Source organism: Myxine glutinosa, chromosome 4 (assembly GCF_964187855.1).
Source record: "Myxine glutinosa chromosome 4, kmMyxGlut1.1, whole genome shotgun sequence".
Lineage (NCBI taxonomy): Eukaryota > Metazoa > Chordata > Myxini > Myxiniformes > Myxinidae > Myxine > Myxine glutinosa.
This window is the reverse complement of record NC_136264.1, coordinates 209719953-209737452: the sequence shown is the minus strand read 5'-3', so window position 1 is coordinate 209737452 and position 17500 is coordinate 209719953. Positions and strand designations below refer to the sequence as shown.

At 47.6% G+C, this 17500-nt stretch overlaps 1 protein-coding gene across 1 annotated transcript in view; it reads right to left on the bottom strand.

Annotated features, from left to right (window-relative positions):
- Positions 1-17500, bottom strand: part of LOC137425674 (glutamate receptor 2-like) — a 501515-nt gene that overhangs the window by 283997 nt on the left and 200018 nt on the right. Inside the window, exon 3 of the mRNA XM_068114326.2 lies at positions 10802-11041. Coding sequence (XP_067970427.1) covers positions 10802-11041 — 240 coding nt within the window. The remainder of the gene's footprint in view (positions 1-10801; positions 11042-17500) is intronic.

The window sequence follows — 17500 nt, the reverse complement described above, 5'->3', positions numbered from 1 at the left end:
TTCCCTTTCTCCAAGCTATTCTGAAATCTCTGACACACCTTCAACAGCTCTCCCTACCTCTTCCTCCTCTTCCACATCTTACCCTACCACCCCCCCTCCCCCCTGTTCTGTATCCGATGCTCCCCCTTCCTCTTCTTTAACAGTATGGACCTCAAACATCCGGGGCCTTCGCTCAAACTTGACTGATCTCTCCAAACAGGTTGCTTCTGACAAACCAGACGTGATCTGCTTAACAGAAACTTTCCTCCTTCATGATGTCTCTGATTCCTTGGTATCTCTCCCAGGTTACTCCCTCCTCCGGTATGATAGACCTGAGCTTCGTCCTGGAGGTGGGGTTGCTATCTTTATAAAAAAAACTATCTTCCTCACTTGCCCTGCACTGCCCTCTCTCCACCTCACCCCCAGGAATACCTTTGGCTACGGCTTCCCCTTCGCTCCCACCTTTTGTTCATATGTGTGTTGTACCATCCACCAAACAGTGATGACTCCATCTACATCTCGCTGTCTGATAATATGGACCAACTTCCATCTACCCATCCCAACTCTCTCTTCCTCATATGTGGTGATTTCAATTGTCACCATGCCAGTTGGCTGGGTGTGGGTACCTCTCTCACCAGCCATGGCTCTTCAGCAAAGGACTTCTGTGACTCACTGGGACTGACACAATCTGTCAATTTCCCGACCCGGATCTCAGTCAACGGAGCATCTTCTCTTCTGGACGTGGTTATGACTAACTTCCCTGAAAATGTCTGCTGCTCTTCTTCTGCTCCAATCGGCTCATCTGATCATGTGCTTGTTAAAGTGGACATCTCTGACCATTCTCAGAGAGCCTCCTCAGCATCGACGAGTCTGGCATTTCACTCAGGCCAACTGGCACGGTCTTCAAGCGCCATCAATAATCTGGACTGGTCTCCCATCTCTACCGCCTCTGACATCAACTCATCCTGGGAATTCTTCCAAAGTAAATTGCTTTCTCTCATGCACAGATTTATCCCATCTCGTCTTCAGTTGTCATACCCTTCCTCCCGTCCATGGTTCACGGAACCTCCCGTCCATGGTTCACGGAATCTTGTGGTGAGGCTATTGCCCAGAAACAACTTGCTTTCGTCTCCTGGAAAGCAAATCCAACGGAAGGAAATCTCATTTCCTTTCACAAAGCCCGAAACAAGTGTGTGTCCACCCTCAGGAGAGCCAGGAAACAATATCTCTCCGTTCTCAGGACCGAACTCTCTTATCTGTCTCCCTCTTCCAAATCCTGGTGGCGTCTCGTCAAATCTGTTTCTGGTTTTTGTTCCCCCTCCATCCCCTCCCTCACCTCAAACGGCCACACGGCTGACTCCGCACGTGAAAAAGCTGAATGCCTCAACTCTGTGTTTGCCTCTAAATATTGTGTCCCAAACCCATCCCTCTCTGTACCCACCATACCCAGTCACACCAGGCTGCTCCTGGACTCTGTGTCCTTTCCTCCTGACAAGGTGGAAAAGTTTCTGTCAACCCTCGACTCTGATTCTGCAACTGGACCTGACGGCATCAGCCCACGGGTCCTAAAATCCTGTTCTTCCGCTCTTTCACTCCCTCTCTCTGTTCTCTTCGCCCTCTCTTTTGCTCAAGGTCATCTGCCATCTGCTTGGAAATCTGCCAACATCACCGCTTTGCACAAAAAAGGTGCAAAAACAGATCCCAGCAACTACAGACCAATCAGCCTTCTCCCAATTATCAGCAAAGTCATGGAATCCATCATTGCTTCAGATATAAAATCTTTCCTCTTCTCCAATGGCTTGATCTCTGATCATCAATTTGGTTTCAGACCTGGTCACTCTACTCTGGACATGCTGCTTCTGCTTTCTCAACAATGGATGGAGGTCCTCAATGCCAAACAGGAAATTAGAGCTGTCTCCCTTGACATATCACGTGCCTTTGATACGGTCTGGCACCCCGCTCTGCTCACCAAACTCTCCTCTTTTGGCATCCATGGAAATCTCCACGCATGGCTGGCGGACTTCCTCTCTAGTCATATTCAACATGTGGCCCTGAATGGGTTTCTCTCATCTCCTCTTCCTGTTCAGGCTGGTGTTCCCCAAGGCAGTGTTCTGGGCCCTGTGCTTTTTCTGGTCTTCATCAATGATCTCTCTGACTCTCTTGAAAATCCTCTCTATCTCTTTACTGATGACTCTACTGTCTGTCGTTCCATTCTTCATCCCTCAGATCGGCAGTCTGCAGCCTCCTCACTCTCTGCAGACCTGGACAAAATCACAGACTGGGCAAACAAGTGGAACATGTCTTTCAATCCTAACAAATCTCACACTCTTACGATGTCTCTCCGAAAAGACCGACTGGACAACCCTCCCATCCACTTTCTGAATAATCCTCTCCAAGAAGTTCTGTCACTCAAGCTTTTGGCTCTCACTATCTGCCATGATCTTTCCTGGGAAAACCACATTTCAAATCTGTCCTCCAAAGCCAGTCGCCGACTGGGCATCCTCCGTCGTGCGAAGTCCTTCCTTGGCACACATGAGCTCCTCACCACATGCAAGGCTTTCATCCGCAGCTCAATGGAATACTGCTCTCCCCTCTGGGCTGGTGCTCCTGCCTCACACCTAGCTCGTCTTCACGCTGTTGAAACCAAAGCATTCAGAATCATTGGAATCTCCCACGATGAAGCTAACTCCAAGGGCCTCTCACTCACTCACGCAGGCAGGTTGGTGGTCTTTCCGTCTTCTACCGACTCCTCTCTGGCCTTGCCCCCCCAGCTCTCTCTGGGCTCTGTACCGCAAATATTCCTACAGGTCGCACAAGATCTGCCTGCAACCCTCTTATGGTTAAACTGCCAAAATCAAGACTCTCTGCTCACCTTCACTCCTTCATTCCTCTTTTCTCCTGCCTCTGGAACAAACTCCCTCACTCTCTTCAATCCCACTCCACCCTCCAGGTCTTTAAAACAGCTGTTCACCACCATCTCTTATCTTCCCCCATCCAAAACCTTGATCTTTTCTACCCCCGCTAATTTCACCCCAATTCCACTTTTTTGAAATACCAACTTCTGTCCTGGAAGTTCTTGGTGTCCTTGTGTTTTATACTTCTCCCCCCCCCCCCCTCCCACGCCTCTTCCCCCCAAGCCCTCTCTCCCTCCCACACATCTCCCTGCTCTCAAATGTTGTGTTTGTGTGCTTCCCCTTCTCTCCCCATATTGTCTTCCGCTCCCTCTTTTTATATATTTTGTTTGTCTGGTTGATTTGTTTGTGAAGTAAATGTTAGCTCTTTCACGAGCCTCGATTCAGTATACAACAAAAAAATAAAATAAAAATAACACCAGTACAAATGGTTTTCTATCCTCAATGGCAGTAAGGGTTATTTTACCATCAAGCCAGAACTCCATTACGCACGAGGCCAAGGACAGGAAAAAGGGGGCGGAACGCCGAGGAAGAGGCGTGGCCCTGTCATCAACCCGTCAGGGGCGTGGCCGGTAAGCCCTAACCAGCCAACCAGGGCTGCGGTGAGCTCCAATATGGGCGTAGCCAGAGGAACGACGGCTTGATTCGGCGATGCCCGATAAAAGAAAGAGGATGGACTGCTTACGTAGAGGACCGAGGAGGAAGAACCGAGAGAGGAGGGAGAGAGGAGCACCGAGCAGCTTTTTGGAGCACGAGCATCGTTGGGGTGCAAAGGTCGGTGCGCTCGGGTCGCCAAGACAGCGACAACATAAACCGCGCTGCCTGCTGGGTTTTCGCCGCTGAAACCGTATATGTGGGGCCGCCGCCGGCTGCTCGTTTTCCAGCCCGGAGCATGGATTTGAAGCGGACCTCCTCGCTGTGCTTTTCCTCCGAACCCTCTTCCAGCCATTCCTGCATGCAATTCCCTTTGTCGTGTAAGTCTGGTGTCTGTCCTGTTTGTAGTCTGGTAAATATAAGACTGTTTTAAGGTTTGCTCTGTGGCTGCTTCTTCTCCTTCTGTATATTCTCGCCCTTTTGTTTTCCTCTTATAGATAGTAATAAACCCGTGTTCCTTCTTACCTTTGGTTTCTTTCTCATTCGATCGTTTTCGTCCCTTCTTTCATTTGAATATACGTGGCACGATTTGGTCAACCGCTTTATAATCGGGTTTAGTCTGCCGCTAACGGCTCGAGCCTCGGATTGCTAAACCGTTCGGCAATTACCATCTTGTCCGTGGCTTGGGCGGAGTATCGCCCTGCTTCCGACCGGAAGGAGCGCGGTACACCCAGGAACGGTCGGACGGCCAGCTTAACAGGACAAGGGGATTAACCCCCCCTTGCTAACGGGAGTGCCGTCCCCCGTGTCCGCAACGATATATATACATATATATATATACACAGACTTGGCATTTAATATGGAATCTTTTTTTTTTCTTGACTTGGGTTTACTTTCTTAACTCAGTATATCAATCTGGTGAGTTTCTTTTACACTTTGGTGATTTATTTGTTAAAAGAACCATGTCACTGATTGTCTGTCGCAGCAAGAAGTCAATAACAGGATTATATCACAGGTGGCATAACAAAATGTACGGACAGGTACATTTGACGGTTGGCTTCACAATCGGGTATATAAGGGTTGTTCGTTCTGTATTCGTGGAAAACAACTGCTGCACGTCTACAAAAGTTATTGCCGCTTCCCGTGGAGATGGTCCGTCAACTCGACAATGCTGTTTGTCATTTAGTGGTGGCTTTACGAAATTCCAGCATGAAACAACGTGCTATTGCTCGGCAATATGGCATCACTCAAGGTCAGGTGTCAAAGATCCTGAAACGAAATGCTCAGAGGGGTGTCCCTACTCCAATACCGAGGTCAGGACGTCCCTGCAGAACCACAAGGAGGGATGATCGCCAGCTGCACCGGTTAGTCCGCAATGGCCGTACCAAGTCAGCTAATCGGCTTAGGGCTGAGTGGCAGCAACTGACAAATGTGCCTGTATCCAGAAGGCTAGTCAACCAACGACTGGTTCAAGCAGGCTATCGTGCCAGGCGTCCCCTGAGAAAGCCACGTCTGACCAGACAACACTGCCAGCGCCTATTGCAGTGGGCCAGAGAGCACAGTCAATGGCAGCCAGGACACTGGAATCACGTGATCTTCAGTGACGAGTCTAGATTTCTGGTCTATCGTCAATATGGCCATGTCCGAGTGCGCAGACAAGTGCATGAAGCCTACAACGAAGATTGTATAGTGCCAAGAGTCCAAGCTGGAGGTGGTGGGGTGACCGTTTGGGCTGCTTTTCATGCAGGGGGCAAAACTGACCTGGTTGTTCTGAATGGAAACCTGAACCAGTTCAAGCACAGGGCCATTCTGGAAGAAACATTGCTTCCATTTGTTCGTGCAGGCTTTCGAGGAAACTTTGTCTTCCAAGATGACAATGCACGGCCTCATCGTGCTCGCATGATCCAACACTTTCTTGCTGACCATGGTGTAGAGCATATGGGGTGGCCTGCCATGTCCCCGGATATGAATCCGATAGAGCACTTGTGGGCAGAATTAACGTGTCAAATCGACAACTTGGACCAGCAGCCCACCTCTGTGCGTGAATTGCAGCAGACTATTGTAACTGCATGGCAAGCGATTCCTGTCCAAACTTGGCAAATCTCGTGAACAGCATGCCTCAACGTGTACGTGCTCTCCTGAATGCTCATGGGGGTTACACGAAGTACTGAACTGTAATTTTACTGTCCGTAATCCCAGTCGTAATTTAACTTTTGTTTTTGTTAAAAAAATTTTTTGGCTAATGTGCAAAATAAAGAGATACTTCTGGAAACGCACAGAAGTTTAACGCAGTACTGTCCGTGAATTGAGTTCGATATCAGTTTACATCACTTTGAAGGATCAATTTATTTGCTTTGAAATGTCAAATGTGGTTTTTGTTTCTTTTAAAGGTCACATTAACAAAATCTAGAATAATTTCAACATAATTCCAATGAACTTTTGGTTCTAAGTCATCTTGGAAAGTAAGTTCACCCCCACAAAAAAAAATTCCATATTAAATGCCAAGTCTGTATATATATATATATATATATATATATATACTACCAGAAGTACCCGGCATTGCCGGGAGGGGGGTGGGGAGGGGAGGGGAATGGGGGGGGGGGAGGGGAGGGGAATGGGGGGGAGGGGAGGGGAGGGGAGGGGAACGGGGGGGAGGGGAGGGGAGAAGAGGGGGAGGGGGAGGGGAGAAGAGGGGGAGGGGGGGGAAAGGGGAAAGAGGGGGGGAGGGATGGGAGGGTGGGAGGGGAGAAGAGGGGGAGGGGGGGGAGAGGGGAAAGAGGGGGGGAGGGATGGGAGGGTGGGAGGGGGGAGGGGGAGGGGGAGGGGGAGGGGAGGGGGGAGGGGAGGGGGAGGGGGGAGTCAAGTCGGAAGTCATTGTCGTCAATTGAATGTCGCATTTATTTTTTATTCCCTGTCAAATGGCATTGGTCCCGCATTCCGAACCCGGAAGTCGGAAGTCATTGTCGTCAAATAAATGTTTCACTCTCTGTCACATGCCGTTGGTCCCATGTCAATCGGATGAAGTTGAAAAATTAACGTTACGAAGTTTCTCTGGGACGTACTGATTCCGAATAATGAAGTTTAAAAATTAACGTTCCGAAATACGCTGATGACGTCATAATTTTAAAACGCGAAGTTTTTTTTTTTAATTTTAAGGTGTGCTGTAGTTGCTCTGAGACGTACTGATTCCGAATATGCCTTTGGTTTTGCTCTGCGATGAGTAGTTCTCGAGTTATAAGAGGACAAACAAACAAACAAACATACTTACTGCTTTATATATATAGATATATATATATATGTCAGAGATCTGTCAGAGACTGCTAGACAGTTATAAGAAACGCCTACTTGAGGTTGTTTCTGCCAAAGGGGGCAATACCACCTATTAGAGCCAAGGGTGTACTTACTTTTTCCACATACGAAATTTGCATTTATGTTTATTTAAATTATACAATGGACTACAAAATGTAAATGTTTCATGATATTTGTTATATTATATCACCTTTATCTATCAATATTGTTGAAATGAAGATCAAATAGCTGTATGTTGAAATATGTTGAAAAAGTCAAAACTTTACATGGGGTGTACTTACTTTTTCACGTGACTGTATACATCTACACATATAAAATTGTGTCACGCTGGTTTGGAGAGATAACGATTTGAGCAAGTTGGGATCAGGACGGTAGGAGTTACTCCAACGGGCACAATGGCCTGAGACCTATTTTAATCATTGCTACACACCTCTGTTAGTGATGGCGCTGATACTTTAACAAAGTAATTTAAAATGATCTGATAGCTAAAATAACTGAATAACTGAGATAGGCTTTTTAATACAAATGTGCAAGTTGAAAATCCAATATAACTTGTAGACTGAGGTTATTTTGTTTTATCCCACTCATGAATTTCCAAGTAGCGATGTCAGAATAAATTCTCCTGAAATTCAATGCAAACGTGTCTTTACATCTTGAACCACATTATTCCCTTAATCACCCTCCTCCCCCCCCCCTCCCTCACATACCATCTCCTCCACATAAAAAACTCTCCCTCCCCTACTCTTCCAACAGCTTGCTCGTTCATCCCTGCTCTTTCTGTCTGATCCAATCTCATCACAAGCCTTGAGCACACTGTCGGTTGCTCTGCATCACCGAGCTCATTGTAATTCATTACCTTATGGTCATGCAAAGTGACTGTTCCTTGGACAAAAAAACCTCACTCTGGTCCCGATACTTTGTTGGATGTGCATTTACCTTTGAATAATGGGATCTGTCCTGATAATAATGGCATAATGATGTCAAGGTTAACGACGGCCTCGTGTCACCTCCACAATTATTATATCGCTCATACCAACTCAAAAGTATTGACACAATCGAGATAATAACCCAAAAAGGTAAATTACAGCACAACACATGCAACACATGCCGCATGACAGGCACAACACACATGCAACGCGTATAACCCGCACACAACAACACACATCACACATGCAATACGCACACAGCACACATGCAACATGTATGCAGCAAGTACGACACACACAACACAGATGCAAAATGCATGACATGCACACAACACACAACACTCGTGCAACACACACAACACACACACAACATGCACAACATGCATGCAACATGCAGAACACAGATGCAAAACACACAAAGCAATGTATCATGCACAATCTACACAAACCACATACACATCAAACACAACACGCGTGTCACACTACTTTGCATGCAACATGCACAACACAGACACAAAATGCACAATATGCACACAACACACAACATGCATGCAGCACACACACACACAACATGCATGCAGCACATACACAACATGCATGCAACACACAACATGCGCAACACACATGCTACATGTGAGCAACACATACACACCTATATACACATACTTATGGAGGTGGATACTATGAGACCTGGGAAGGCTCTGTTCCACCTTCTGAAACCCATATATGGAGATAGCAACCAAGGACACAGACACACACACACACACACACACACACACACACACACACACACACACACACACACACACACACACACACACACACACACACACACACACACACACACACACACACAAATATAGAGTTAGTATCTCTTGGACTATCACGAGTATCTTGCTCATGAAACGTCATGAAAGATAAATGTTAGCTCCATTAAAATGGCTGACATAGTAAGTCTGCGTATTTGATAAAAAATAGAGTATGAATTTCTATCAGCAGCCATCCTGAAAGTGGGTCGATCAGAAAGCTGTCATGGCATGACAAATGTTTACTCCCGTTGGTCGTTTGTGGTGTCCCACCTCTACCAAGCGAGTGCAAGCGCTCATGTATTATCAGTTTGATGGATTCAGTACAACCGCTGCAGATGTGCTGAGAATTCCAACTTCGATTTTTTCCCAAGATAGCTCCATTTGAATAGTGGGCACTAAAACAAAATGCACTTCTTTACAAAAAGCACTCAGTTTGGGGATATCTCTCCATTCACTTGGTGACTTGGGACACGCTGCTCTCTTCAAATACAGAAAAGTCGCTTCATTAGTGGCACCATGGATTTCAGGACAAATGTATGGGATTGAGCAGACAATGCAGAGAACGATTATAAAGAACACGGATTGCATGGAATGAGCCATGACAAAGTGAAATGGCTGGTAGGTAGGATAGAATGAGACAGAGACCGATTAGGCCTTTCTGAGAGCTGGCAGCTGCAAAGTAAATTCACAAACAATATTGTCAGCACCCAAAGAGGCATTTCATGGCTTTGCATTGAGATCGATTCACAACCAGAATATTAATGTTCAAAGTGTTGAGTGTAACCAGGAGTGTTGAAGGATTTTGGGAGATGGATTAGTCGAGGCTTTAGCCAGGAGGGATTGAAATGCCGAGGAGCAGAAACGAGGACATGTCCGCCATCTCACTGGGCATGTTTTGCAGTGAGGATTGAACTTTCAATACATTCGGGTGGTTTGGAAATTTCTCTGCTCAGGTAAAGCAGACTGAAAGAGCAACGCAAGAGAGAAACAAGCGTTACGTCGAGGTCCCCCGTCGGTGAAGTGATGCGAGTTGACAAAGTGGAAGACGCAAGGCGGCCATCTTGGATTTTGACGTGGCGACCCAATTTTCAATGGCTTTCTTCTTTGTGCCGAGATACACCCACACACAAGATTAGAAGTTAGTAGTTCGTTTATTTTTCAAGATATTTCGCTCACAAGGTTCAGACATATATATGGTGGTGGCCATCTTGGATTTTGACGTGGCGACCCAATTTTCAAGAGCGTTCTTCCTTATGCCAAGATACACCCACGCACAAGATTAGAAGTTGGTACTTCGCTTATTTTTCAAGATATTCCGCTCAAGTTTCAGACATACATGGCGGCGGCCATCTTGGATTTTGACGTGGGTTGCACCCACACACCAAATTAGAATTCGGTCCTTTGCTTACGCACGCACGCACGTCTGCACGGACGGACGCACGCACGGACGGATGGACGCACGCACGGACGGACGGACGCACACACGGACGGAGGGGAAAACCATAGTCCCCCTTTCGCTCCACGGTGCGACGGGGCACAATAAAGGATGTGTTCGGGTGAGAACAGCGGAATATCCATTTGAAACCTGAATTGAGGCAACTTAAATGGTTAAATGGATGTGTCTGCTCGGCATTTGAAGTTGATGAAATTAGGAAGGAGAGGCCAACAACTTAAGCAGAGAAGGAACAAGCAGCATACCCTTGAGCAAGCGAAGAATGTGATTTAAGGGAATTACAAGGTGAAGGGCAATTGCAGTAAATAAAGTGATGGTGATGTAAATTCCACTGTTCCCTCTGCCATCAAAGGTGGACGGAGGTTATACGTTTTTCCTGTCTGTCGTTTGTCTGTCTCAAAAAGATCTGAAAAAATCTCAAAAGGCTATGGACAGATTTGGACGAAATTTTGTCAACAGGTTGGGTATGTGACAAGGACGAAACGATTTGTTTTTGGTGAAGATCCGGATCCGGATCTGCGAATTCTTTAATTGATTCTTCACCATGAAGAGATAGGGCCAAAAACGATATGGAGCAGAATATTTCAAAAAGTTGAGGACAAATTATGACAAAACTTGGTGGATGACTTGGGGAGGTGACAAGAAAAAGCCGATTGGATTTTGGTTCAGGTTTGAATCCAGATCCGGCCTATCAGTGGATACAAACCGTGAACTGTACATCCTGGCGGAGGTACGCGCTCCACCGAGTGTCTTTCTAGTTGTCATTGATTCCATGAGTGTTCATCATATTGGCATTGCATCGTCAGTCTGAAAACTCACCCCTATCTGTGTCGTAGAGATAGACGAAGCGCTTCCAGCCGTAATGGCAAATGAGGTCAAGAAGAGGTTCTGTGATGGATGGTCGGAGTTGGATGACGAAAGGTGTGTGGCCCTCGGCTGGGAAGCTTGGTGTGACGAAGGAGACATGGAGAGCGCCGCAGAATGACGTGAGCGTGTTCACCGACTTCTTGTCGTAGAAGCCGAAGATCGCGAAGACACCTCGAGCAAATTGTGAACAGACTGCAAGGAAATGGCAGAAGAATTACATTTGTGAAAACTATTTGAGAGCATCGCCACCAATGGTATTAATAACAATAGCAACAAATTACTGTTTACTCAATCATTAATCAACAAGCATAGCTCCCAATAAGGACCACCTTTAGAGGCCATTTTTCCCCGCAAGGTGGGGGTTGGCCTTTTTCGGGAACCGTGGTCCCCTTTTTGAAGCAATGTTTTATGGCCGAATGCCCTTCCTGCCGCCAACCCTGTTAGTCGCCTTTTACGTTGGGTAGGTCACCCTAGCCCTATCCCTAACAACCCGAACTCCAACAACCCTAAAAACTCGCCCCCAACCCTGCTAACTCTAAACCAAACCCTAACCCCAACAACCCTAGCCCTAACCCCAACAACCCAAACCCCAACAACCCAAACCCCAACAACCCTAAAAACTCGCCCCCGACCCTGCTAACTCTAACCCTAACCCTAATCCAAATCCAAACCCTAACCCCAACAAGCCTAACCCTAACCCTAAAAACTCGCCCCCAACCCTGCTAACTCGAACCTAACCCCAACAACCCTAACCCCAAAACTCACCCCCAACCCTGCTAACCCAAACCCTAAACCCTAACAACCCTAACCCCAAAACTCACCCTCCAACCCTGCTAACCCAAACCCTAACCCCAACAACCCTAAAAACTCGCCCCCAACCCTGCTAACTCTAACCCTAACCCTAACACAGGGAATTAACAGTGAACTGGTACTCAATTTGCCGGCCTCGGAACGATGACAAGCTGAGTCAACCCCCCTGGCGTTAATTCAGCGATCGACCGGGATTCGAACCCAGGACCCGAGGATCCCAAGCCGGCACAATAACCGCTAAGCCAACACCAGGCCTATAGCTCCCAATATCATGAATCAATATTGCTGCAACCGCTATTAATGTAAAACAAGGAAGTTGCAAGACTGGCAGATGCAAATGTGGTCAGATGCAAATATAATAGCCAAAGCTCAACGGTCGATTGTATATTCCATATTCAAGGCAAACTCCACACAACGCGAACGGAGCCTCGAACAGTCATCAAGCATCTAATTGAAAGCACTGGAGACAGTTATGGGATAGTTATGAAATCGTAAAGAACCTCCGAGTTCGGCCCAACAGCCACAGCGTGGCGACATTTATTGCGAGCATCGGACGCACGGCACAATTGATGTTTACAACTGCAACCGGATGCCCATCGGAACATGGACATTGTGTTCAGGTCAATGGAAGATCACTGCAACCGAGAAACAAAGTGATTGCTGACAGACATATGTGTGTCCAACGACACAAAATCAACTGCATCATAAGACCGTACGTGGAGGCTCATGTGTCGGTGCTCGGTGGCCTCCAAAATCTTAAAGACGAAATATAGTGAAAGACAGAATAGTCTGCGATGGGAGTCAAAGGAAGCATAAAGAAGTTGCTTCATGAGAGCGAAGGTCAACTCCGTAGCGTACAAATTGACATCTGGAGCGCCGCTGGGACAACAGCTCGACAAATGAAAAACGTTCACAGGCCATGAGGAAATTTCATGCACCCAAATGGAAATTCAAGGGGAAATTAAGTTATGGGAAGTTTAAAGGGCGAGACATTAAAATTTGTCCGCATTGTGATGGAAAGGACGTCCGCAACAGACGTGTCCTGCATATGGAAGGGCCTGCAATTCCTACAAGAAATCAAATCATTTCTCCAGCATGCGTAAGGCCTCAGAAATCTTCTTCTTTTTTTTTGTATACAGAATCGAGGCTCGTGTAAGAGCGAATACATTGAACATGAAAACATGCACAGACACATAAAATATGCAGTGAAGGCAGCGGGAGACAAGAGGGGGAGAGAGAGGGAAACACATAAACACAATAACAGTAGAGAACAAGGACGTCGATAGATCTGTGGAAGGGGGAGGGCTGGGGAGGAGGGAGGGGTACATGGTGTAAAGCAAATGAACACTATTAGGAATTTCAGGAGAGAAGTTGGGGATTGAAAGAGGCGCATCTGGGGTGAATTAGCGGGGGTAGAAAAGATCAAGGTTTTGGATTGGGTAAGATAAGAGATGGTGGTGAACAGCCGTTTTAAAAACCTGGAGGGAGGAGTGGGATTGAAGGGAGTGGGGGAGTTTGTTCCACAGGCGGGGAAAAAGGGGAATGAAAGAGTGAAGGTGAGCAGAGAGCCTAGACTTTGGCAGTTTAACCATAAGAGGGTTGCAGGCAGATCTTGTGCGACCTGCAGGAATATTTGGGGGACAGAGCCCAGAGAGAGATGGGGGGGCAAGGCCGGAGAGGAGTCGGTAGAAGACAGAAAGACCACCAACCTGCCTGCGGTGAGTGAGTGAAAGGCCCTCGGAGGTAGCTTCATCGCAGGAGATTCCATTGATTCTGAACGCTTTGGTTTCAACAGCGTGAAGACGAGCTAGGTGTGAGGCAGGAGCACCAGCCCAGAGGGGAGAGCAGTATTCCATTGAGCTGCGGATGAAAGCCTTGTATGTGGTGAGGAGGTCAGGTGTGCCAAGGAAGGACTTCGCACGACGGAGGATGCCCAGTCGGCGACTGGCTTTGGAGGCCAGCTTGGAAATGTGGTTTTCTTGAAATGAATATCAAGTAAGATTTTAAGGAAGAAGGTAGTTAGTTACACGCATACAGGAAGTGGTTCTGGTAGTTACCGTAAGGACCACTCACATGGAAAAATAATTCATCATAAAATGAAAGGGCATGTTAATATTCTTAATATTCTACCAAAGTTGGTGAGAAAATTCTGAAAAGTAACTGTATATAGGGTCTGAAACTGACTTGTACTCTGCACTTCCCATGGCCTCTGCGGTAACAACTGGTTGGGTCGGCCATGTAACGTCATAGGATTTAGGATGGATGAAGGGGTTGGAGAACGATCACGATCTATGTCGATTCTGAATGGAAATAGCAATAATAAAAGGAACTCAACAGTGGATGTTCACAAAATTTCGTCCAAATCTGTCCAAAGCTTTTTGAGATTTTGAGATTCTTTTTGAGATCTTTATGAGACAGACAAACAGACAGACAGGATTGAAAACGTATAACCTCCGTCCACCTTTGATGGCAGAGGGAACAGTGGAATTTACGTCACCATCACTTTATTTACTGCAATTGCCCTTCACCTCGTAATTCCCTTAAATCACATTCTTCGCTTGCTCAAGGGTATGCTGCTTGTTCCTTGTTGGCCTCTCCTTCCTAAAAGTAACTCAACACACACACACGCACGCACACACACACTCCTGCTCTGTGTGAAACACCAGGATGAGAGAGAGCTCACTGCGTCGATATTTGAACCCAGACGAGACACCTCAAAGGAGACTATGTGCACCTCCAGGCTGTCCCAGCATTCATCAATATTGTTATGAATTTGGTAGAGCAATATCTAGAGCTAGGTAGATCTGAATAGGTAGGTATTCGGCTGTCGTGACAGGGACTCTACATGTAATAAGTTATTGATGTTCAGGCGGTTGTCGGGGTAAGATGTATGAGTGTGGATCTACCTGGAGATTCGAGTGTTAAATAGTGAGGGATTAAAGGTAACGCCCCTGTGAGTATCACCTAGTAATCAAACCTTTGTCCCTTATGGCACTGCAAACCACATAAACATTAGTTAGGTCCTTAGCGCAACATTAAATAATCCCCTTTCCCTGACAAGGACTTCGTATTAAATTGACAGGAAACCAGGTCAAAAACACCGCCATAATTGGCCGCCACCGTGTACACCTCCAAAGGCCTACAAACCTGGCCGGCACGTGTTATGCCGGGACCGCAGGGTCGCGTAACGGGGGAGATGTCAGGAGTCGCGGGAGGCTTTGATTGGCTGAGGAGTGCGCCAATGTGACGTCATCGGCGACCAATATAGGCGACGGTCGGACGCCATTTCAAGAGTTGAGTTGAGTTCGTGGCAGACGCAGACGCAGGCAGGCACCAGAGAGTTGAGCGGTGGTGGAGAGTTGGAGAGGACACGCCATTCCAGTCGCAGTCGAGTTCGAGCTTGGCAGTGAGCAATTGAGAAGCGAGTTGGAAGGACGAGACGTGCAGTCACACCTGCGTTCTCTCCGGTCCTGTCTTCGTGCTTTGTGTGGGGATCGACCTCGTGTGAAGCTGCTGGCTTGCGTGGGGTGCTTTGGAGCGTGGTGCACGGACCTGGTGGGCGGCGAGAGGATCGGAGCCTGGTGGAGCGAGGCCTCGTGGGTGCATCGGGGCCGAGCGGTGCCGGGGTGGACGGCAAACAATACAAGACGACAAAGACAGATAAGCCGAGCTCCTTGTGTACATTTTACAAGACGTGTTATTTTCGTAATTAATCTCCCTCGTTTGTGTTTGCTGTCTGTCGTGTGGGGACGTCCCGATTAGAGTTATTAGATTTACCGGCGGGCTTTTTCACTGGCTTTACTTTTCCTAATAAACCCTTATATTACTTTTTGTACATAATATCTGAACGCAGTTTTCCTGGGTGTTTGATTTTAATAGATAAGGTTGCGGAGCCTTCGCTGCGTCCCGCCATTCCGCGCGTTGGTGTTGAACTTGAGTCTGCCATTGCGTGTTCGCCTCGGGAGTTAAAGTCTCGCAAATCGGTCATCCGTAACTGTGGTGTTAATCACGGTTACGCGACAAGTGGTGTCAGGAGTGGGATTTGAACCCGTCGGACAAATTTTTTTTGTCCGCGGCGAGACATCGACACGGTCGGACAAATTTTTTTGTCCGCGGGGCGACATCGACACGGTCGGGCGTACATTGCGCCCGACGTTCGAACGCAAAATTGTTATAGGCGAGGCGGAGAAATTTAGTAATCAATTGGGCATACGGAGCGCGATATCGCGTCTTCGTCAAATTTAAATTGTGTTACTGGAATTATTAAAATAAATACGCGCGCGGGAAACAATCTTCCGGAAAGCGGATGTCGGAAATTGACGAGATGGAAGTACGCAGCGAGGCCTCCGTCAGCGTCGGGAGTGAGCCGGAAATGGGGGATAAGGAGGATAGCGTTGGAACTTTCCCCGCCGCTGGGACGGCCCCGATAGATCTCCAGACCATAGTAAATTTAATAAATGCTCAGAGGGCCGATAGTGAGCGATTGGGAAAGCAGATGGGAGACATGAACGCACAGAGTGAGCGAGCCAGTCGGGAATTGAATGACAAAATTAAAGGGATGGAAAATAAAATGGAGTCGCAGGGGAAGGAATGGAGGAATGAAATAAAGGAAAGGAATGAACAATTGGAAGGAAAAATTGGGGAAATGGCACAGCAGCTGGGGGAACGAATTGATGGCATAGAAGGGAGAGTGCAAAACCAAATTACGGACAGACTGGGGAAATTTGAGGGTAAAGTAGAAACTCAACTGGGGGCACAGGAGAAGCCAAAGGTGGCAAAAATTGAATCGGAACGGGGGGAAGCTAGATTGGGAACAGGAGAGAGTACGGCCCATGCAGATGTGCATGTTGCTCACGAGCAGGGAATTGCACCGGGAATGGCAAAATTGGGAATTGCACAGGGAATGGCAATTGAAGTAAATGGGGAGACCGCAGGTCCACAGGTGGATGGGGAATGTCCACAGGTGGATGGGGAATGTCCACAGGTGGATGGGGAATGTGTACAGGTAGAGGGGGAATGCCTGCAGGTAAACGTGGAGAGTCCACAGGTGAGCGGGGAAGGAAATTTGGAATGTGAGAGTTGTAATGGGGAATGTTTCCCACATTCTGGCCTGGTTGTTTATCGGGACCGTGTGGATGTCACAACACCCCAACCGGGGGATGAATTTGGAATTGTGCAGCACCAGGGCGGTGGTGCGGAGCAAGAGGGGGTAGAGTTTTTGGGGGTCCATGCGATAGAGCCGGACCGGGTATTTATTGGGGATATTGATCAAAGCCTGGCGGGGCCAGGAATGATTTCTAATGATGAGGATGAGTTGATCCAGCGGCTGGAGACCTGTGACAGTCCCATGGAGGTAGAGCTTGTTCAGGCCCAAAGGAGTCTGGGGGAAGAGGTGAGTTGGTCCAAGGAGGTGGTTGGAATGACCGAGGGGACGCTCACTGTACACTGCTATTTGGAAACAGAGGCTCCAAAATTGGACAACCAGTTGGGGGAGTGTGTTGGCTCCGGGCTGGATTTGGATCTTGGAGGATCGGGAGATAGAGCTTCTGGAGATTTGGTCCCTGTAGGGAATTTGGATCAACTGCAGGGAGGGGCAGAACAACCGGTGGTAGAGGTTGTTCCCTGCAGCTGCGGGTTGGCAATGGGAATGAAAATTTGTAAAATAAAATTACAATGGGAAATTGATTTGGAGCAGCCATGGTTTGGATTGGTCCCCGGGCTGCGGGATCTGGATATGGAGAGGTCATGGGTGATGGCCTCGGGCAAAAGTTGCCCCTTTCAAAATTTGGGTATGCCAGCCAGCTGGGGGGCTGTGATGGCGAGATTTGGACGTGGGGTCCA